Here is a 20,984-nt window from a genome sequence, read left to right as displayed (position 1 = left end):
TTTACAATATAAGTTTATGTGGGAGAATTTAGAAGAGAATATAGAAAAATATTAGATAAGCCTGAAAAAAAAAAAAAACAAAAAAAAAAAAAACCAAAAACAAAAACAACAACAAGAAGAAAGAGAGAGAGAGAGAGAAAGAATGATGGAGGGTGTTTTAAGAGATAACGAAACCATTATCAATACCTTCCCATATTCAATTGGTTCTTAGGATAAGGAATCACTGATTTTAAACACTGCTCATAAGTCATAACTTAGAATAGTAATAAAGTCCGGTTTGTATAAGGTTGCAACCTTAAACAATCCAATTAAGGCACAACTCCAAATTTTATCATAACATATAATTTTCATATAAAAAATTATTGAGATTATTTGAAAATTTATTTTTATCTCTAATTATAAAATGTTAAACTCAAAAAATAATTAAAATCAAGTAGATCATAAACATATAAAAATGTTGCAAGATGCATTATTTCTAAAATTCAAAATATTTCTTTTTTAATATTCATTCATCTCAATGAGATGATCTTAGAGGGTTTTTCAACTATTAGAACAAGCTGTTCTGATGAATTTTTGAGCTGGCAACATTATATAATTTTTTTCCTTTTCTGAAAAAAGATTATTTAAAACAAAATCACGAGGCTGTCAGTCGTTGAGCATTGGGCACGGCCGCGATTCTCTCTGGCCCTCTACTTGTCGTTGTCGGGAGGCACTTATTATATTTGTTGTTTGCTACTATTCTGAGTTGTATGCTATTCGTGTTGCTCATTCTTTTATTATAGAAGTGCATTAGCTTTTGCGGAGTCAACCGCCATTGCTCTTCTACTTTACAATATAAAGCTTCGTTGGGTGGGTGAGGCAGAGAGAGATAGGGTAGGTGTTTGTGTGTGCTTTAATGGTGGTGGGAGGGTGGAAATTTGTGGGGTTTGTTGCTCTCATACTTAATGCCTGTTGTATCTCTCTCAGATACACTCAATGGTTCCACTCTCTCGCCTCTTCTTCCCTCAATTTCCAATCCACCGCCCATTTTCTTCGCATGCACCTGCTCCTCAGTCCAAGGTAACACCAAACATCTCTCTCTCTCTCTCTCTCTCTCTAAAGGATAGTGATGGGACATGACACTCTCTCTCTCTCTTTGCGAGCGCAGTAGAGAGACCTTTCGGGTAGGAAGCATAAAAATGGAAAAAGGGTTTGCAGTGAGGAGCATGGACATCACTTCAGCAAATGGGACAACTGTACTCAAACAAGAATTCACCTTTCCTGCTAATACACCTCCTTTCAATAGTTGTCATGCTTCCACCATCGTCGAGGTGAGTCTCTGAGAGAGAGACATTTATAATCCCAATTCTTTCAGTTTTCCTCCCCTGCTTTTGGGCCCCTATTCCTTCTTTCTTGCTTCCAATAAATGACCTCCTCAATTTAATTTCTTTGAAAGCAAAATTGCTTCTTTTTTTTCACAGGTTGGAAGGGATCATTTTCTGGTAGCCTACTTTGGGGGCTCTAGGGAGGGCGCACCCGATGTCAAGATCTGGTTGCAAAGATACAAGGTAGCTTCTCTTCTTCCTTCTCTCAAAACCCAACCTTCCCTTTTTTGCTCCAGACCAAGCACCCATTCTCATGAATCAAGAAACAAACAAAATGTATCATAATGTCCCATGCCCCGGGGGGCAACTGAATATAAAGTTTAGAGCTCTGATTGCTTGATGGGTTGGAATGTTTTGGTGGCCATTACTGGTATTTGCCTATCTATCTTCTTTTACTCATAACCATGTTCGTTCTGATGCAAATATCTACTAGCTTCACACACATGTTATTCATTTGACATTGTTCAGCTTGTTAAACTTGGTGTTAGAGCAGTGTTACTCATCCCGTCATCTCTATTTCTCAGGATTTTCAGTATAGAATAATATCGGGAACGTACAATGAATGGATTATTGTGCCTTTTAGCATGTCAATTCTGTTGCCATAGGCACCTTCTTCCTCCAATCCTGTGGAGAATTGGTGTTTGTGTGCCTTGTGAAATTGAACTTAGCTACCCAGCTATTTTTTGCATTTGGAGCATCAGTTCGCTGCTGGTGGTATTATGCTGATATGTAGCTTTGCAGCATGACATGCAAGTTTGTTTACTGTAACTTGTAAATTTGCAAGTCCCAAGTCCTCCAGATGGTTCAGATTGTAGTCTGCTCATTGAAGTCTTATGCCTGTGATAAAGTTGTGAGGTATCACAGCTCTCCCTCTCAAGGTAGTTGTTTCTTTCCCTAATATCAATTTCTACATAAGAATTTCATCTCTTTTTTATTTGCATTGCTCTTAGCAGCATATTTTGACGATATATAATGCCAAACTTTGTATTGGAGTCATTTCGCTCTCTACTGAACATTTGCATTTACCATCTCAATTTTCTCCTTATTGTATCAGAGTTTCCCCTTATGACTAGTTGAAACCATGGAATTCCAAAGGCTCCTTTTGATGTTCCATTCTTTTATGATTGAAGAGGAGGGAGATGTGGTATTCTTTTTGTGAAGTAGAGGATGATTGTCTTCCTGCACATGTGGCCCCTAATTTCAGATCAATGTTTGGCCTCCATAGGATGAGGATCACAATTTCGTTGGTTCCCTAGCAAGATATATCAAAACAACAGGCACGAGAAGTAATATACATGCATTAAGTGCCATGTTGAGGGAGTGATGGAGGGAACAGATAGATAAGAGGAAATTATGGAGAGAATAAGAGAGACATTTTAGGCTTATCATCGTACTAATAATGACCATCTGGATTAATTTCAAATTCAACATCATCCTAATGATCACAGCCTCTCATAGCATGCTGAGAAGAACCATTAGTTTCGGGAACTTGTACTCACAGTGGTGCCGACTCTCCCAAACCTCGTTCCTGAGCTGCTTCCAAAGCCTACCCTTTTAAAGATTAAGATTAGCTTCTCCCTCATTCCTTTCTACTCCTGCTCCCTCCCGCGAACTCCTAATTTTTGCATCTATGGATGGTCTAGATTATAGAGTCAAGAAACTACATGGTTTTCATCATCAGTTACTATTTAGGAAAACTATTTTGTTGAGCACAGAGTTCTTTTGCTTTTTACTTTAACAAAATTCGCAACCGAATAGTATGATAGCTGAAAATGGAAGGAAAATAACCAAGAGTCACACTTTACTTTTGTGGAGAAAGCCTCTTCTCTATGCACATATATAGCTAGTTGTTTCACTAGACATTGAAAATTTTATTTCATTAACTAATTTGTTATAGCCTGCCATACCCAGAAGTGCAGTTAACTTGTAAACTTTTGAGAATATCTCATGCAGGATGGTGTCTGGAGCTTTCCAGTGGCAGTGGATGAGCAGTTTCAAGTTCCTATGTGGAATCCAGTTCTTTTCAAACATCCTTCAAACGAGTTGCTTCTGTTTTACAAAATTGGCCAGGAGGTGCAAAAGTGAGTCTCTTTACCCTATCATAATTGACATTCAGTATTCTTTCTGCCCGTGCTCTCAACTTCAAAACTTATGGTTAAAGTAACACTCCCATGCTCTTGTATTTCCTTGCTTGGCATCTTGTTATCATTTGGTCTAGTTGTTTCTTCAACTTAGTTAGCCATGAGGATGTACTTAGAAGCATTACACTTCTTTTCATAGAGGTGGACTTTCTCTCCTAGGTATAATGATTTTGGATGTTTCTTCATGAGGGGGATCCCATTGGAGCAACTCCTATTACTGGGAAAGGAGGGCATGGTTGCTTGGAAATATCACAAATAAGACCCTTTTAAATATACTTGCAATTGTGACCGATCTTGGTGGGTACTTTCTACTGCATTCCATTTACTCAATCTTTGAGTGGTAGTAGTAATGGCTGCAATCATCTGTGCTCTCGAGTCTCGACTTATATTGGGAGGCTAGGGAGGAAGCACTCTAATAGGTGATCTTTCTCTTTCCTTTTTTCCTTTGACATTTAGAGCTCTCGAGGCACTTGTCACATCCTTGAACTTTGAGGAGTCAATATGTGCAGGCCCTTTTGGAGAAGTTTTAGACTTTGATAAATTGGCAAAACACATACAAGGTTAATCAGTTGGCCTTTTAGCAATTATCTGATTTGGCACAGTCAAGCATAGGTGGCTATTTGATTAGAATTGTAGCATAACGTTAATGCCTGGATGACTTAGGTAGAGATTGCAGAGCCTGCGTGATGATCTTTCGAGAATAGGTTCCCTCTTTTAGGAATGGGAGAAGACTACTTATGCGCCTTTTCCTTCACAAATAAACATGCTTGAAAAATGAAGACTGAATTATATCAGACAACTGTAAATAACAGCTGATGAATCCCTAATCTTTAAAAGAAGATGTCTCTTATCAATCACAATCTGTATATCATTAATTTCTTCAAAAAATAAGGATGCCTTTGAACTTCTTGACCAAAAGCAAATGAGATGTGCACCATTCGGAAAAATGCAGATGGAGCGGGTGCATGAAGAGATCACTGGATGGAGGTTTAACTTGGTCAGACAGAGAACAACTTCCACCTGGAATACTAGGACCAATCAAGAATAAGGTACATTTGACTCTTTTGACGTAATGCGAACAAAAGTTCAGACATAAACTAAAACCTGCTCATGCTCTCCTCACCTTAGCCGCTGCTGCTAGATAATGGCAATTTGCTGTGTGGGTCCTCCGTGGAGAGTTGGAACTCTTGGGGAGCATGGATGGAGGTAGGTTGGCTTCTACGTTGATGATATATCAAACCAAAATAGGGAATGCAAGATAGGACAAGATGCATCGTATCTCTGATATTGCAGGTCACAGCAGACTTAGGACGCACTTGGAAAAAATACGGGCCAATATATATTCAGGATGAGCCATTGAGTGTGATTCAGCCTGTGCCATTCCAAACCTCAAACGGGACACTTCGTGTCTTAATGCGATCCTTTGACACCGTCGGTAGAATTTGCATGTCAGAATCAAGAGACGGAGGCGTCACCTGGACTTATGCAGAGCCTACTCAACTTGCTAACCCAAATTCTGGTGGGTGATCACAATGACTTCACCTGTATTTCAGTTGTATTTGGAGTTTGTTTAAAGGATGTGGAAACCAACCAGGTATCGATGGGGTTAAGATTCATGACGGCCGGCTGTTAATTGTATACAATACAATATCAAGGGGGGTCCTCAAAGTTGCATTGTCAAAGGATGATGGGGATTCATGGGATGATGCTATGACATTGGAAGAAAATTTGGGCATGGAATTCTCGTATCCAGCTGTGATACAAAGCAGTGACATGCTTGTCCATGTCACTTATACCTACAACAGAACACAGATTAAGGTATGCAATGTATTCTTTATCAGTGGCTAACCCAGAGAAAGGAGAAAACCGTACGGCTTAGGCACCTTTAGTAGATACCAATTATCTTTTTAATATGTTTTCGGAAATTTTTTCATTTTTTCCTTGCAATTTTCATTATTTGTTAAAGACATGGGTAGGATTGTGTTTATTGTGCAGCATGTTGTCATACAACCAGAAGCTCTGTAATGACTCAAGAAAGCACAAGGAAGCACATTACCTTGCAGGGAATTGTTACGTTTAAAGCACACGGCAGGAAACCTTACAAACTACAAGGGCCCCTTCTCAGATGATGCCAATTGATCCTCATGCCTCCCATCTCATAAAAATCCAGGAATACATTAAATTCATGGAGTACAGAATCTGTTAAAACCACTACATTATGGAACAATATTACAAGTTCAAAGCAATTTAGTAGAATTTTTCTGGCATTCAACGTTCTCTATCCTTTCCTTTCTTTTTGTCCTTTCAAAACCTTGATGTTGGAAGAGAGGTAAGACAAGTTATGGGCAACGAGGTGCAATCTCTAGGAGGAGTTTCCTCCAGAGCAGTAAGAGCTAGCATGGTACAGAGCCTCCGTTAGGTTCTTGAGGGCTTTATCATAGGATACGAAACCCATGAACCAGAATTCGTGCCCATCTCTTGTCAATACCTGAATATACTTTTCTGCCGGGTTCAATCTGTTTGCTGAGGGAGTCACTGCCATTAGCTGGTCAAGCAAAACAACCACCTGCATGCACAAATCTCATGTTACTAACACCACTCTAGACATGCTCAAAAAAGAAAATCTCATTGTCAAATTCTAAGGAATCAGCAGTTACCAACATTTAACAGCAACATAAAAAAATAGATCAAAAAATTATCTAGATCAGTAATTTAACTGCACTTCAAAAGGAAGCCATCTGAAAAACAGAAAGGATCCAACATAGGCAGCGACAACCATATTCTAATCTATGCACAACATATTATTGCCGTATCAAATGTGCACACAACTTACGCTTAAAATCCAACTAGCAACCATTGCAGTTTGGTTCAAGCTCAGAAATTCTTTATTAACTAGGGGCATAGGCCACTAGAGACCATTGCAGTTTGCTTGAAGTTCAGAAATTCTCTATTAACTAGGCGCACAGACCATTGCTCGAATAGCTGTCTTTTCTTAAATTATTAAAAACAAACAAACAAAAAAAGTGGAGCTACGATTTAACGTTTTGAGCCCGAGTTGATTCAGCTAAAACAAAGATGTGCATGTGAAATCAACAGGGAATTGCCACAGTGAGAATACTGAAATTTATGTTGTTCCAAACTAAAGAAATCGGCTGTGAGAGAAGGAGAGAGAAAGAGAACGGATTTTTCAAAAGTTAAATGCTGCATAATACATCTTTTGCATTGTATTGTGCCCAATGAACAATAACAACTCAGATAAATGTACAATATGTTTCATTTTTTTTTTTGCAATGGTACTAACTTTTTTAATTAACTTCATTGATTGATATATAAGAATGTACATCTACATGAATATGAGTACTATGGTTAATCTTGAGCGGTAGTTTCTAACACGAAGAGCAAGCATACTGCAACATTATATTCAAAGTCTATGAAGAGAACATCTTTAATCAAACTTAAGAATTCATTTTGAGGTTCCAATGTCACATAAAAGTAGGATAAGAGGCATACCTTGTAATAAATCCATTCCTGTCGCCCAGGAGCTGGACAGTAACAAAGAGGGTTATCACTGCAGAAGGCAAGCCTCACAGTAGACAGATATAAAGTTCCAATTACAGGTCCTGATGAAGTTGAAAAGTAACAAACAAATGACTTTCGGAGCTGCTCTCCTGGCAAGGTTTCAAACGTCTGTCTGAAAACCTTTTCGACTCCACCTTCAGCTAATACCTTTGTCCCTTGATTAATTCTAGCCATGGCAGCGTCTGTAAGACTAGGACCGGTTTTCACTGCAGCGCGTAGACACAAATATTCATTTCTATATCACATAATGAAAAGAAAGCATCGTCTAGATGGGCAAACAATTATGTAGTCAAGATTAAGGCCCTGTGATATATCCTAAGATCAGCCACACACTAAGGCGCTATGATGTATCCTAAGATCAGCCACACATTAATCTTGGATTCATCATGTCATTAGCCTGCACCATGCACTCGAGGAGACGGTTCATGACATTCAGTGTGGTGATTTAGGCATAAAGGCAAAGATGGAATATGGCTTCTTCAGATGTATTTCTTTTCGTCCATAAAAACATAACAAGAAACAGGGTAGATAAGCTTGGTATATTATGGTAGAATAACTTCAAAAGTTGCACCCTTGACCTCCCCTGTAGAAACACATGTCCCAGAAGTAGCATAAAAGGAAGGGAATCCACAATTGTTCTTCAACATCTCATTAAACAAAAATGCAGTTTACTCCTCAGTTGGAACTGAAAATCAATGTAATAATAAGAACATTTACTTACCATAGAAACAATGATAAGACAATTTACTAAAAAAACAACAACAATAATAATATTAATAAATTAATAATAATGGAGAAAGAGAGGGGGGACTCACAGTGGTGCCACACATTTCCTGCATAACCTTCAGCCTTCTTGGAAGACTCCTCAACTTTCTTACCCCACTTACTCAAGCAACCCATTATCGTATCCATGGGACCTGATACATCCTCCACAAACAAACACAAAAAAGATGATGGCATATTGTTGGTTTCTCTCATTCATTTCCATGTAAAGAAAAAGAAGATAAGAGGACATTTACATACTCTTGCCAGAGGATCCGGAAACAGGAGAGGTGTGCACATATGGATTGGGGGCCTGGGGTTGCGGGGTTACCACATTGTAATTGGCACTGGTGCTGTTGTAATGTGGTAGATATGCCGCTGAATCATAAGAATAATACTTGTTGGGGGAGGGGGAGGGCGATTGTTGCGGAACCCCAACCGACGAGAAGGGGGGCTGCGTATGAGGATTGGCTGGAATTCCCATCACCCAAGTGCCCTCCCAACGCCCACCACCTTCACCATTGCCATTGCCATTGCCATCGCCATTGCCATTGCCGCTCCCTCTTTCTGAAAATGAGAGCTCCTGAGATTGGGTTTTCCCCTGTGCGCTTTGGTGATGATCCATATCAAAGAAATGTCATCAATAAGCACAAGAAAGCGGAAAATCTGAGCTTTTTGCTTCCCCTCCCCTGCTTTATCGAGTCGGAAGAGGTAGGATGTAGGGCGGGCGCGTAGCAGCACCGCTAAGCATCTTATGTTTGATAATTTCAACTTTTTATATGAAGGAAAATGTTTTGATAGGGCTGCGGCCCTTATTTCACTCTTTGAAAATTGTAGTATGGAAAACTTCAATTCAATTTCCTTGACTATTATTATGTTTGTGAAAAAAAAAAATGCAAACTCGACTAGAACATGTTATCTACACAATCCATTTCGCCCTAAAAGCAAATGTTTCACATATCCACAGTATCTATATTGATTTCAGAGTGGAGATTTCACCTATCCACAGTACCTATATTGATTTAAAGGGGGAGATTTTTTATGCCCAATTTGCTTTTGAGACGAGGATTCAAGGTCAAGCTTTAATTTATTTTATAAAAATGGGAAAAAATTATATAGAGCTCAGGCTCTAAATAATCAAATTAGATCCTATCTCAGAAATTTCACTAGAAGAGGTATCTTGAAATTGATTATCTCGACATCAAAATGCATCGACATGAGAAAAAAAAAAATAGAGTTCAAGTTTTGGAAATAGTGTATTTTATAATGTATTTTTGGACTGTCAAATTTCCAGATTTTCAAGTTTTCATAGATCTCTCGATCTACACTATTTTTGAAACTTTAAACTTTATAAATAAAAGTGAAAATATATTTTAAGGCTATCAAAATTATTTCCAGTATTGAAATCATATTTCTTGGCACTATTTGGAGATAGGCTCCCATTTGATTGTTTAGAGCCTAGGCTCCATACAAATCGCACCCTATAAAAATTGCATCCAACAGTGAAACGACCACCGACTTTTTTTGTATCAAGGAAAGAAATAAAGAAAGAAATCGACAAAAGAAGGGGTTTAATGCGTAGCTCTCACGCTTGTCATGTGGGGCCCATTTCAAGACGGTGGAATGTCTTACAAATGCGTGAAAATAGGCTCCCTCTTCTTCTGGGAGAAATTTTATCTAGAGCGGAACCTCTAAACAATAACAGGAGCCTACCTCCAAATTTTCATTAAAAAATATTGTTTTTGCATTCAAATATCTTTAAATTGATCATCTCGACCTTAAAATGCATAAAGATGAAAAAAAAAAAAAAAATAGATGTCAAGTTTTGAAAATAAGGTATTTTGTAATGCATTTTTAGACCGTCAATTTTCAAGATTTTCAAGATTTCATAAATACATCCATCTACACTATTTTTAAAGCTTTAAACTTTATAAATAAAGATGAAAATGTATTTTAAAGCTATCAAAAAAAATTTCAGCCATGAAACCACATTTCTCGATACTATTTGATGGTTTAGAGCCTAAGATATCTACAAACCGCAGCCCTTGTCCATTGCTCTACTTTTCCTATTTGATTTATGTAGGTCATTTTGGTTTGCAATATTTGATTTTTGTAGGTCATTTTCGTTTGCAATACGATCGTTTCATTGTCGGCCATTCTTTAAAAAGTACAAATCCCTAGGTTTTTAAGAGGTTGTGAAATGACTTTAGGTTTGAAGTTGATTTTGACAAAACTTCATTGGTTGGGTTTAATTGTTGCGGTGTGAGGTGTGGTGTAAAAAGTTTTTCAATTAAATATTTGGGTTTGCTAATTTAGAGCTCAAGATTCGCTAGAGAAGCTCGGGACCGGTGCAGGAAAATCGTGCGGTTCAAATTCTAACCGTCCAAGTTAGAATTTTGGCCGGTTTTGGTAAACCGGCCAGGTATTTTATAAAAACTTATATAAAAGCTTAAAAAATAAAAGATTATGTTTATAATATATTTTTAATGTTATTCATAATTTTGGCAATGATTAGAAATTGTTTTTGGCCATTAGTACTCATTTTTACATTTCTAATCTCTTTTGGAAAATTTCTAAAATACTTTTGGGCAAAAATCGATTATTTAAAATCTATTTTTCATTAATTTTCAACTTCATTTAGATGTGTTTTGTTTAATCATGCTTTAAATATATTTTTTATATTTTATTAGATTTTTTTGTATTTTTTATTTTTTAAACACTTTTTTTGACCCCTCGGGACTTTGCCCTTTTAAGCCGATTGAACCGCTTCCAGCCCCATGTCTGATTAATCGTTCCAGTTCGATTTTTCCTACACTGCTTGGGACCCATTTCGAAAAGATTTAACACGTTAAGATCCAATCGTTTGGTCATCAAGGAACAAAAACAAAAGAGAAGATAAAAGAAAGCGATGTTGATTGACAAAAGAAGAAGAATTTATGGGAGATCCATCTATACCTAAGGTTTCAATTTGAAATCTTTGTCCTAGTCCTAAAAACATTATGTACTCCGAACCGTTCTGCTTTGATATATGTGATGAATACATACTTATTTTATTAAATTAGACATGTTACGAATAGAACGAGTTGAGTTCCATAAACATGAAAGATTCACTCTTTTGTAGACATTGGAAATCTAAACTCTTTAGTGGGGCGAATTACTTTGATTAAATCGTCTTTGACTAATCTCTCAAATGTCACGTGACATGATTTTCTAATTTCTCAAATGCCTCTTTTTATTATGCCATATGATATGACGAGGAGTTTTTGTGGAGATGTTATAACAAGGTAAAAAGTATCATTTGGTTAGTTGAGATAGAGTGTGCACTCCTAAAAAAAAAAAGATAATTTGAGTGAAAATGTATGAACATTTACAGAAAATATGCTGGTAGTGAACAGAGCGGTGCTCTCAATTGATTGGTAGAGGAAGGAGGGCTTCGCATGAGTCGCACCAATTGAAAGGGAGTCGAGAGAGCATTTGTTGAAAGGAAGAGTTGATGGATTGTAAGAAAGCGGAATAAGGAGTATTTCAGCAACAGAGATGGATTAGTAAAATGCTTTGAAGATTTCATATCCTCAATTATTTGAGCGAATATCCCATCCTATGCCTAAGGTTGAAGAAGTACATGAACCTCATGGGTCTAGAATTATGTGGACAACAAACCCTGATTATAACAGGTACCGTATCTCTTTTTTGTGCGACTTAAGAGGTCTGTTGAAGGAGCTAGAAAGTGTTCACGTTTTCACATGGTGCTATTGATGAATTCCTTCGACGTTGGTGCTACTGATGAATTCCTTTGGTAAATCGAAAATGATATATTACTCAATGTTAACCAGCTTGATTTGTTTGAACATTAGATTTTTCATGCTAGGACCACAATGACAGTTATCACACTTCTCTGTCTCCCAATATTATATCATCACAATGACTTGCAACTTCACTCCTTCCCTTTCTTATTTCACTTTTACTCTTTGAATTTGTGACGTACGGGACATTGATCCCATTGTATTTAAGTAGGAGGATGAATTATAGACAAGAAAAAATGGAAAAATCATTTAAGATGGGGCAAAATTTCCTTGAATAAAATTTTGGAAATAGAATACCTCCATAAGGTTCTTATGTGGATATTGTTGTAGGGAAAAGTATTAACAGTGGGTATATCTATTTATGATGTAAGGAGAGTGATAAAATCACAAAATGGGTATATCGATGGTGCTTCCAAGGAAGCATAAGGAGATTTTAAAGCAGTTAAATCTTGATGGTTGAGCTAAAGTTGGGAGAGTAATCTTTACAGGCGGCCATTTTATGGACAGTTTTGATGGAGAGGAGTAAAAGAACATATGAAGGGCTCATTTCAAATGTAGAGGTGGTAGAAAACAAAATTATACATACTCTTTGGAGCTGGTTTTCAGTTGCAACAGAGGGTAAAAGGGTCTCTAAGGTAGATGTGGAACTGTGGTCAAGGTGAGACCGAAGGGAAAATTGGAGCCTCCATAGGATGTTTAAAGTTGAATTTTGATGGGAGCTCTTTTGAACATCAAGAGCCACATTGGAGCCTCCATAGGATGTTTAAAGTTGAATTTTGATGGGAGCTCTTTTGAACATCAAGAGCCACATCGGGTATGTAGAATACTTTGAAATAGTGGTGACGTATTAATTTTTTTCTTTGATGGCATGTGCGTTTGTTTCTTTCCAACTAATAAAATTATGTTATCTTCTTGTCACAAAAAAAAGTGAGCCATCAGTTCCATTTCAATGGAACGGAAAAATCTCAGCTTGCAAAATAGAAAAAACATTGAAAACTAAAAAATAGAAGTAAGCCTAAAAATTAAAATATAGTTTTAAATCGTGCATTAACTAATTGTAGGCTAAAGATAATACAATGCATAACAAAAACCTTAATGAAATTTAGCAAAAAAAAAAAATGCACAATTCTTTTAGAAAAACCTTTTTTTTTCACAAAAAAAATAATTCATGACCCAATATTTCAAAAATTTCCAAGATATTGCCTTAGATTATGCAATACTATTGTAGATCGAGGATGTCATTCTAAACAAGAAGGCGCAAAGGCAGTTTGACATATCTTATGAAATGTCATTGGGAAATTGCATTGTAGATATAGTAGAAGACCCAAATGTGGTTTGACATTTACATGAACTTTTGTTGGGAAAACTGGGAAAAGGCAAAGAAATGGTAGATGGAGGTTCTGAGCTAAAAACGCTAAAAACGCTAAAAACGGGGAAAAACGGGGAAAAATTTCTCTCTGGATCTTGCTAAAAGTTAATTTTGATCCAAAATTTCCTTTAGGGCTATCCTTGTTTCGGGTGAATACCTTTTAGGGCTATTGTAGATTAAAGAATGATGAACAATTTATTACAGATGAACAATGTCAGGTGGAGCGGAGCTCAACAGGTGGGTTTTATGTTCCCTCCCCCCACTGCACCATTTTTCCTTTTGCCGCGTTTTTATTGCCCTCCACGTCTTCATTTCTATTGATCAAGGAGTTTACACTAACCAGTCCATCAATTTCTTCTTCCTCACGGTTTCTTTGCAGAGGGAAGATAGAAAGAGAGTGATACACATATCACCCACCCATGTGTTGCCCATATTTATATATTCATAAGAGATGTGTATATAACTAAAATTAAATGGGCAAAATAAAAATATGCAACTAGAATTTTATGTAATTACAATATGTCAATGAAGTTGAAGGGGAAGTAATATAAGACAATTGTAAAATCAACTTTGCTTTATGAAGAAGAATATCTATAATGAAAAAATAACATACCCGTAGAATGAATGTAGCTGAGATAATAATGTTGAGATGGATGAAAGACAAGTTAATAAAGGATAAAATTTGAAACAAATACATTAAGAAGAACTCAAGTGTAGCTCCAATAAACGATAAGATAAGATAAATTAGACTTAATAGAGCCTAACCATGTACAACGGACGATAAGATGAGAAAAATTAGACTTAATAAGGATTAACCATGTGCAGCACATACCCAGTACAACACCTATTAGAAGGTTCAAATTAGTTCAAATGGAATGCTAAAAAAATAAAAAATAGACCCAAAAAAATTGGTTGAAAGTAGATAGAAACTATATAGAGACTTATAGCCTCACTGAAGGTATGGCCTCATTCTGCGTAAATCTAATCAAGAAAAAAAAAAACCATTTTCCTTCTAAAATGCAGGAAAAGAGTTCGGTAAAACGTTTGAATGAAAATTTACACCCCAAGAGTAGTCAGATGCCAATTTGGATGCGCAGCATCGTCCTCCACTCAAAGTTTGTTATATTCATTTGATAGACTTTGACCAAGGAATGACACACCCAAGCAATCGCCTTTCATATCGCAGTAAGGGTTTGCTTCCCATCCAAAATTTTACAGATTTCTCTTTTCTGCTTGGTACATGTATTTGGGATGAATGCAACCTGGAGGCATCAAAAGCACATGATTTACCCTGGTTGAAAGGTAGCAGTTGGTGAGGCACTGTATCTATGTTACATTCTCAGTCACAACACAAACTCTAAGGCAACGAATGCATGCATCGGATTTCAAGTATATGGAAGAATCATTTATCAGATGCATCAAACTGCTCATCTTCCACAAAGTCATATGCCATTTCCATTAGGAATAGCTCCATGCTTAACCTAATGGCAGTCATTCAGGATTCACGTTTCTATTTAACAAGCGAACATTGTGAAGGAAAAACAAGGATCGAAAGGAAGCATCAAGACAAGCAAGAAGACTAACATGTGTATATACAAAGACGTCTAACATCGTCAGTTCGAACCTTCAAAAGACACCTACCAAGAGATTTTCATCATCATCATCACCGTTCCCATTCTCTAGTAACCCCCTTGAATATAAGCATTCAGGCGATCCAGCTCATCACGGTGCTCACTAACAACTGCACGAACAACATCCCCGATAGACACCATGCCCACCATGTCTTTCCCATCAATGACCGGAATGTGCCTGATGCGGTTATCTGTCAACATGAAACAAACACCACTTGAATCACAGCCATAATAGTAATCTTGCAAGAAGAAGCTATTACAGCCTTTTACCTGTCATCAGTTGCATCGCCCGAAGAACCTTGGTATCTGGGGTTACCGTAATTAGCTTGTTCTGTGAAAATAGAAAAGGGCATTAATTAGAAAATTTATGAGGGAGTGGTTTGGTGGACATTGGCTGAAAATAGGTGAAGACAAAGCCATACCTCTTCTGTCATGATGTCACCAACTTTAGTAGACTTGGATGATCTTCCCTGCACAATAATCTTCCTAAGATAATCTGTCAGAAAAAAATATCCTGAATGTTAAAGTTTGACCACCCTGAGAATCCCAAGGTGATCCTCCATTTATAAATGTGTGAAGAGGAAGGAGACAGATGTTGACAGAAAATTAGTGGATGATCGATATTAAACATTTAGCAATACATAAAAAAACTCAACCATGGCATTATTATTTCACTTGGAAAAGAACCTGTGAAGAAATGCGAACCAAATTCCCTTTTTCCATCAAATGAAATAAAACACCACATAAAACTGTAACCACATTTTATCAGCACCATATCCATACTAATTTGTAACACACCCTGTGGTGAAGTGTAACACAATGAGATCATCTGTGGTGAAGTGTAACACAATGAGCTCGTATTTATGTTTCTTTGTCTTTTGATCAATGATTCCAAATTTACTCGTATACATACATGTCATTCCAAGTATGGCCAGACAGATCTGGACAATCGTATGTACAATTTGTTGGAAATTGTGTACAAAGAGCAGGTTTAACATTTACAAACTATTCTAAGAAAGTAAGCCACTTTTTGTTTCTACTGGTTAGCCAATTATAGCTGGTGAGATCTTTGAGTCATTTAAGTGGCTTTGATAATCAAAAGTTGAAACATTATTTTAATCTTAGGTAATTAACTTTGGCTTAAGGAATTCTCTACACTGTCCAAAAACCATGACAGAGAAAAAGAAAGATGATACCATTCTTTTCCCTTTATTTTGCCTTGTTTTATTCTTCATAACTTGATCAGTTAACTGCATGAAAATCCTACCAAGGACCATGACAAGCACCATCTCTATTGCTGCCCATGCATGTATGTCACCTCAGGCTCAGGTGAACTTCATGGGTGGGAACCAGAATAACATATCATGTGATTCTACGACTAAAAAATGCATAATGGCTACAGTATTATCATTGTTATATTCACTTTACTTTGGGCTTTAGAGTAAAGTGAAGCATAGTAAAAAAGCCTTCCAGCACATGAGGCCCAAAGAGGACTCCTCTGCGCACTAGGGAGTTCAGGAAGAAAGGCCACATTTTCTAGCCTTCTAGGCCATCTTGTTCAGAGGCAACCCTCGAGAAAAGCTTACCTTCAATCCGGTGGGATTTGAAGGCTCAATAACCCACCATGCCATACATTTACCAATAGCAAAAGTGACAGCATACATTTGAAAGCCTTTCCCACTAGCAACATCATGAACTTCAAGCAAAAGAAAGCAATACAAGCCAGCAACAGAAGCAAAGAAAAAACTTGTTACTAACCGCTTTCCATGCATCCCAAGAAAAAAATAATACCTCTTTCAGTGATAATTCCAGCAATTGATTTTTGTTCCCCCGGCTTGACCACCACCAAAGCTCCCACATTATGTTGTGTCATCTGCAATATGCATATAGTCAACTAAAACACTAAATCTCTTCAGAGTAAAGAAAAGAGTCAAAGTTACTTATTCTAACAGGTTCTAAATAAAAAAAAAGTTCCTACAAACGGATAAAAGATAGTCCGAGCCAGAATGGCCATATGGTAAATTTAGAACATAAAACACTCACAGACTGCACTGCATCATAAACGGTGTCATCTGTCGTGCACCAAAGCCAAGATCCATCAGCACTTTTACCCTTGCCTTTCAGAACGTCAGAGATAGTCGTGCTCTCAAACCCATGCTCTTCCAGACGACTCGAGGAAGATGGCGCAGAGAAAAAACGTGGAGAGGGTCGTGTAACCGAATCTGGTATGACACGAATATGCTGCAAGACTGCACGTTTGAGAATGCTGCCATGAGATCGGAGGGATTGAATAGCTCCTTGCATGACTTTTGCCTGGCAAGATAGAAAAAGAGGATCAATCATCACGGTGAGGCAGAAGGAAACATGACCACCTTAAAACACCAACATCATACCTACTTGTCACAGAAGAATCCGATAGCCAATTCAGCATCCACCAAATAAACATATAAAAGAAATCTAACATATAAATCTAACCAGAGAAAGCAAGGATTTTCATATCAAACTACTTTGATTGCAGATTCCTACAACCCTCAAAAGAACATTAGCCAAATCTGGTTTCTTCTCTTTTGTCCATTGGTGTTCTAGATCATTGTTTTATTTCCTAAAGAACGCATTCATGTATATAGCAAGGTAAAGCTTACAAAAATTACCGAAACATATACTCATGCATGATTTTCATATAGTGAGAGATGAACCATCCAAAACATGAATAAAAGACCATTTGTTGTGGAAGGTAACATGGTAAACCATCATTTCTAGATGTAATACCATGCAACTGCTTTCCTTTTTCCTTTTCGAGGTGCTTTTCAATAGTTCCAAATCCCAAATATTAAGATGCCAATCGAACCAGCAAGAGTCAAAACTTGAGCAAGTTTGGTTGGTAGTAAAGCAAATGTATGAATGACATCTAAAAGGGAGTGTCTAGAGGATTATAGAGGAACCCAGGAGATATATAAGTTTCTAGGTGTTGCAAAGGATTTTCAAGCAACTTAACATCAGGTTGAATGAAACATTCAAGGCCCATGGGCAAGCCAGCTAAATAATGAGAGCATGTAACTGTCATTTATGAGGTAATTAATCTGATGAGCTTTATTAAGGTCTCAGAGAAGCAGGCCCTCTTTATAAGTTAACAAACAAATGACTTAGATTTAAGTAGTATCTCAACACAAATGCCTATCGCCTCTCCGAGCTACATATGTTTCAAAGTTTAAGGTTTTAGTCTGAACATCACTCTAAAGATATAACAGGATGCCTCATTGCTCATTGAATGATATATAAGGCTTCATCTTTTTTTATCTTTTTTTAATTATATAACAGGATGCCGCATTGCTCATTGAGTGAGTATCTCGATACAGGTCATGGGGCTACTCAAAATGAGGGGGAGAGAAAAAAAACTATTTGGAGGAATCATAACACACAATGGCATTAATGGCGATATTTTTTTGGAAAGATTCTCAAGGATGTTGTAGTTATACAACAGCAAGCAATGTTAATCCAAGACAGAAATTCCTGACAATTATAAGGGGAATCAAAACGAATAGAAAATATATGCACATCGAGGATGATTAGTTGGTATGGGGGAGAGAGATTTACTTCTTCTTTTTTCTTTAGTTTGTATTTAAAAGGGAAAGACATCCCTATTATGGGAGATGGTGAATGGAATAAAGAAATTGTTCCGGGTCTTGTGAAAACATCTTCAGGATAGACTCCTTGCAGACCCTAAAAGAGGGTATAACACTATAATCTCTCATCCTCTTTTCTTTTCTTTTTTTTTAATAATATTTTCTCCCTGCATCATGGCATCTGATGTTGAGTTTAAATGGTTGACGCATTTGATGTGAATAACATCATGGAGGCAACAAGCGACAATAAACTCCAGACAAAACTGTATGGAAAGAGCGGAAGAAGAAAAAGAACATGTGGTTTGAGCAGAAATGATCCAGTGAGTATTGGAGTTATCGGGAACAAAATCATGAGTTGCTTACTTTATTGACATTATAAGAATCATGTATTATTGTTTTTTTTATCTTTGTAAGGGAAGACCACGAGTTGATAGAATACAACAACCAGAGTGCAGCAAACATTATCATCTCAGCCAGGCCTCTTGAAACGAACAATTTGTAAATAACAATAATAATAACGAATCACTTATGTAGCAGTGAAATGGAGTAGCAGAGTTTGAGAAGGCCAGTAGCAACAGCAATCGTGTCATAATAATAGTAAAACCCTCTCAAATCCGCAGACAGGTAACTTATGTGATCAATGTTTATGCGTTCAAATCCACAAACAATTGGTGGAACTAATTCAACCTCAGCTCATACGCCAGGGCAGGCAAAGAGGGAACATAATCAATCGATACAGAGATATCACAAATCTAAGAGAAATAAGAGAGGACTTAGAGAGAGAAGAGAAAAGCGTGAGAAGAAGAGGAGGATACCTGAGTGGTGGGGGAGAGAGAGGCGTCGCTGGCGGAGGCGGAGGCGGAGGCGGAGGCGGATGAGAGACAGGGGAAGGAACTATGGATGGATGATGAAAGCCCACCAAATCCCTGTCATATACGAGGGAAATAATAGGAAAATGGGTGTGAATAGCAAATTTAGTACTATTTTTATAATAATGATGCTACGCGCACTTATCCATTTGCTGCACGTGTCCACGCACCTCTCTCTCGCTGAGTCACTCGACTATGCAAGAATAGGATGATGAGTATCCCCTCACTCTCTTTGCGCTCGCTCGCGACTTTCTATTGTAGGAGGAAGAGGAAGATGGAAGGATTGTTTTTACGCGGCCTGGACACCATTTCTACAATATGTGGTCCAGAGCTATAAACCATTCATCTCAGATCAAAAATGGATGTGGTCCAGAGGTATAAACCATTCATCTCAAATAAAAAATGGATGGAAATAGGTACATTTGTTTTCGGTTCAAATGTTTTCTTAATATGATTATTATTTTTTATTTTTTATTTATTTATTTTTTTAAATCCACGATCTCTAAATTAAAATACTATTTTTATCAAGCATAACATAATTTATATGTATATGAAATTTGAAATACTACACGTTATGGATACCCGTAGACGAGACTGCCATGGTAACCACCGTGCAAGGTAGGAAAGAAATCGCAAAGTAACCTAACCGATGGACGTTGCCGATAAGTCTCTTTGGCCCACATATGCAAATGTCATTCATGAGTAAGCGGGTGCAAGAGCTTGCTGACTCAGTAAGATGGATGTTGTAAAAAAATTCATTGGTGTATAAATTTTCCGTAAAAATATCACATGTTAAATATTAAAATTTTATTTTTTTCGTATTCATTACCATCTTAACATAGATCATGAATCCCCAAAATTGTAAATTAAAGACACATGTTTAAGATAGGTTGAAGTTGAGGCCCGCATATGCTCAGCTCATTGAAACCCCATCCATAATACATATATCCAAATATATAAAACGGATATGGGAGAAGGGTTGATGTGTACTTAGGAATCTTGGGAAGTGGAGCCCACCCGTCACATGCATAGCCCCACCCTGCCCTACCAAAAGTTTATTGCTTGCACGCATTCACCGTGACGGTAGTTGCATTATGGGCCGAGTACCTTTCCGTTTACTTTTCGGTAAATTTTAAATTTCATTACTAAGGGTATTGCTTGAGGAATTTATGCACCAACGATTCTTCTCCAATTTGTTACGGTACGCTTCACATTTTCCACAAAATTACGTGGAGATCCCACCCGCTTTTTCTTTTCTTTTTTTTAATTTCCCCTGCATGACAACTCAAGCATTAGATAGGTGGGGCGTTCACTTTTTTTTCTCTTTTTTTTTTTTTTTAAATGAAAAATTATCATTAATATACTTTAATTTTAAAAAAATCGTAAAAAAAACCCCCAACTTCTCAAAACCTCTTCCACACCACTTTTCTCAATTTTAAAGATTTTTTGGACAAAAATACCATTTACGCTAATCTTTCTACCGTAATCCACTTTAAATGTATTACGGTAAAAAAGATTATCATAATAGTGTGGAGATATATTACAATACTTCAAGTACCGTAATGAACATTACGGTAATTTAAATACCGTAAAGAACATTACAGTACTTTAATTACCGTAATACATAAATATATTATTCGTGGCATTCTTAATACCGTAATGCTTTGAAAAGCTTCAAACCGAAGCTAATATCAAGGCTACCCATCTTTCTCTCACGCTCTGCGAAATCAAAACCAAATGACACATTTTTTTTTGTAAAATCCCAAAAATGTCTCTCTAATATTTCACTTTCGAATAAATACGGAGAAAAATTGTAACAAATTCGATTTTTTTTTTTTTTTTC

At 37.0% G+C, this 20,984-nt stretch overlaps 3 protein-coding genes across 11 annotated transcripts; 1 reads left to right on the top strand and 2 right to left on the bottom strand.

Moving 5' to 3' along the window:
- Positions 1-654: 654 nt before the first annotated feature.
- LOC18430039 (BNR/Asp-box repeat family protein) lies at positions 655-5,772 on the top strand. Of its 5 annotated transcripts, none has more exons than XM_020664787.2 (10): positions 745-873; positions 967-1,059; positions 1,148-1,310; positions 1,461-1,547; positions 3,318-3,445; positions 4,458-4,554; positions 4,634-4,711; positions 4,799-5,024; positions 5,100-5,323; positions 5,501-5,772. In XM_020664787.2, exons 2-10 carry the CDS (start codon positions 1,037-1,039, stop codon positions 5,528-5,530), a joined length of 1,056 nt encoding a protein of 351 aa, XP_020520446.1. In that variant the 5' UTR covers positions 745-873; positions 967-1,036; the 3' UTR covers positions 5,531-5,772. The 5 variants fall into 5 exon arrangements, 4 of the variants coding, with proteins under 4 accessions (XP_006840266.2, XP_088715906.1, XP_020520446.1 ...); XM_088859779.1 differs by adding an exon at positions 1,889-2,242 and having other exon boundaries at positions 748-1,059; XM_006840203.4 differs by having other exon boundaries at positions 655-1,059.
- On the bottom strand, positions 5,632-8,595 carry LOC18430040 (GEM-like protein 1). 2 transcript variants are annotated; one of them, XR_016050336.1, is made up of 4 exons: positions 8,108-8,595; positions 7,900-8,001; positions 7,016-7,769; positions 5,632-6,071 (listed from the first exon to the last, which is right to left on the bottom strand). XR_016050336.1 is itself a non-coding variant. In XM_006840204.4 (4 exons), the coding sequence occupies exons 1-4, from the start codon at positions 8,469-8,471 to the stop codon at positions 5,868-5,870; spliced, it is 945 nt and encodes a 314-aa protein (XP_006840267.2). In that variant the 5' UTR covers positions 8,472-8,595; the 3' UTR covers positions 5,632-5,867. The 2 variants fall into 2 exon arrangements, 1 of the variants encoding a protein (XP_006840267.2); XM_006840204.4 differs by having other exon boundaries at positions 7,016-7,290.
- A 5,806-nt stretch (positions 8,596-14,401) lies between these two features.
- On the bottom strand, positions 14,402-19,402 carry CBSX3 (Cystathionine beta-synthase (CBS) family protein). Of its 4 annotated transcripts, none has more exons than XM_088859781.1 (7): positions 19,312-19,402; positions 19,088-19,198; positions 16,693-16,962; positions 16,441-16,522; positions 15,072-15,163; positions 14,920-14,980; positions 14,402-14,840 (listed from the first exon to the last, which is right to left on the bottom strand). In XM_088859781.1, exons 3-7 carry the CDS (start codon positions 16,951-16,953, stop codon positions 14,698-14,700), a joined length of 639 nt encoding a protein of 212 aa, XP_088715907.1. In that variant the 5' UTR covers positions 16,954-16,962; positions 19,088-19,198; positions 19,312-19,402; the 3' UTR covers positions 14,402-14,697. The 4 variants fall into 4 exon arrangements, with proteins under 4 accessions (XP_088715907.1, XP_088715908.1, XP_020520397.1 ...); XM_088859782.1 differs by having other exon boundaries at positions 15,072-15,145; XM_020664738.2 differs by lacking the exon at positions 19,312-19,402 and having other exon boundaries at positions 19,088-19,201.
- Between the last annotated feature and the right edge of the window lie 1,582 nt (positions 19,403-20,984).

This window comes from Amborella trichopoda, chromosome 2 (assembly GCF_054954075.1).
Source record: "Amborella trichopoda isolate Santa Cruz 75 chromosome 2, AtrichopodaSantaCruz75HAP2 v2.0, whole genome shotgun sequence".
Taxonomy (NCBI): Eukaryota; Viridiplantae; Streptophyta; class Magnoliopsida; order Amborellales; family Amborellaceae; genus Amborella; species Amborella trichopoda.
The sequence above is the reverse complement of the archived record's forward strand: the minus strand, read 5'-3'. Positions and strand labels throughout refer to the sequence as shown.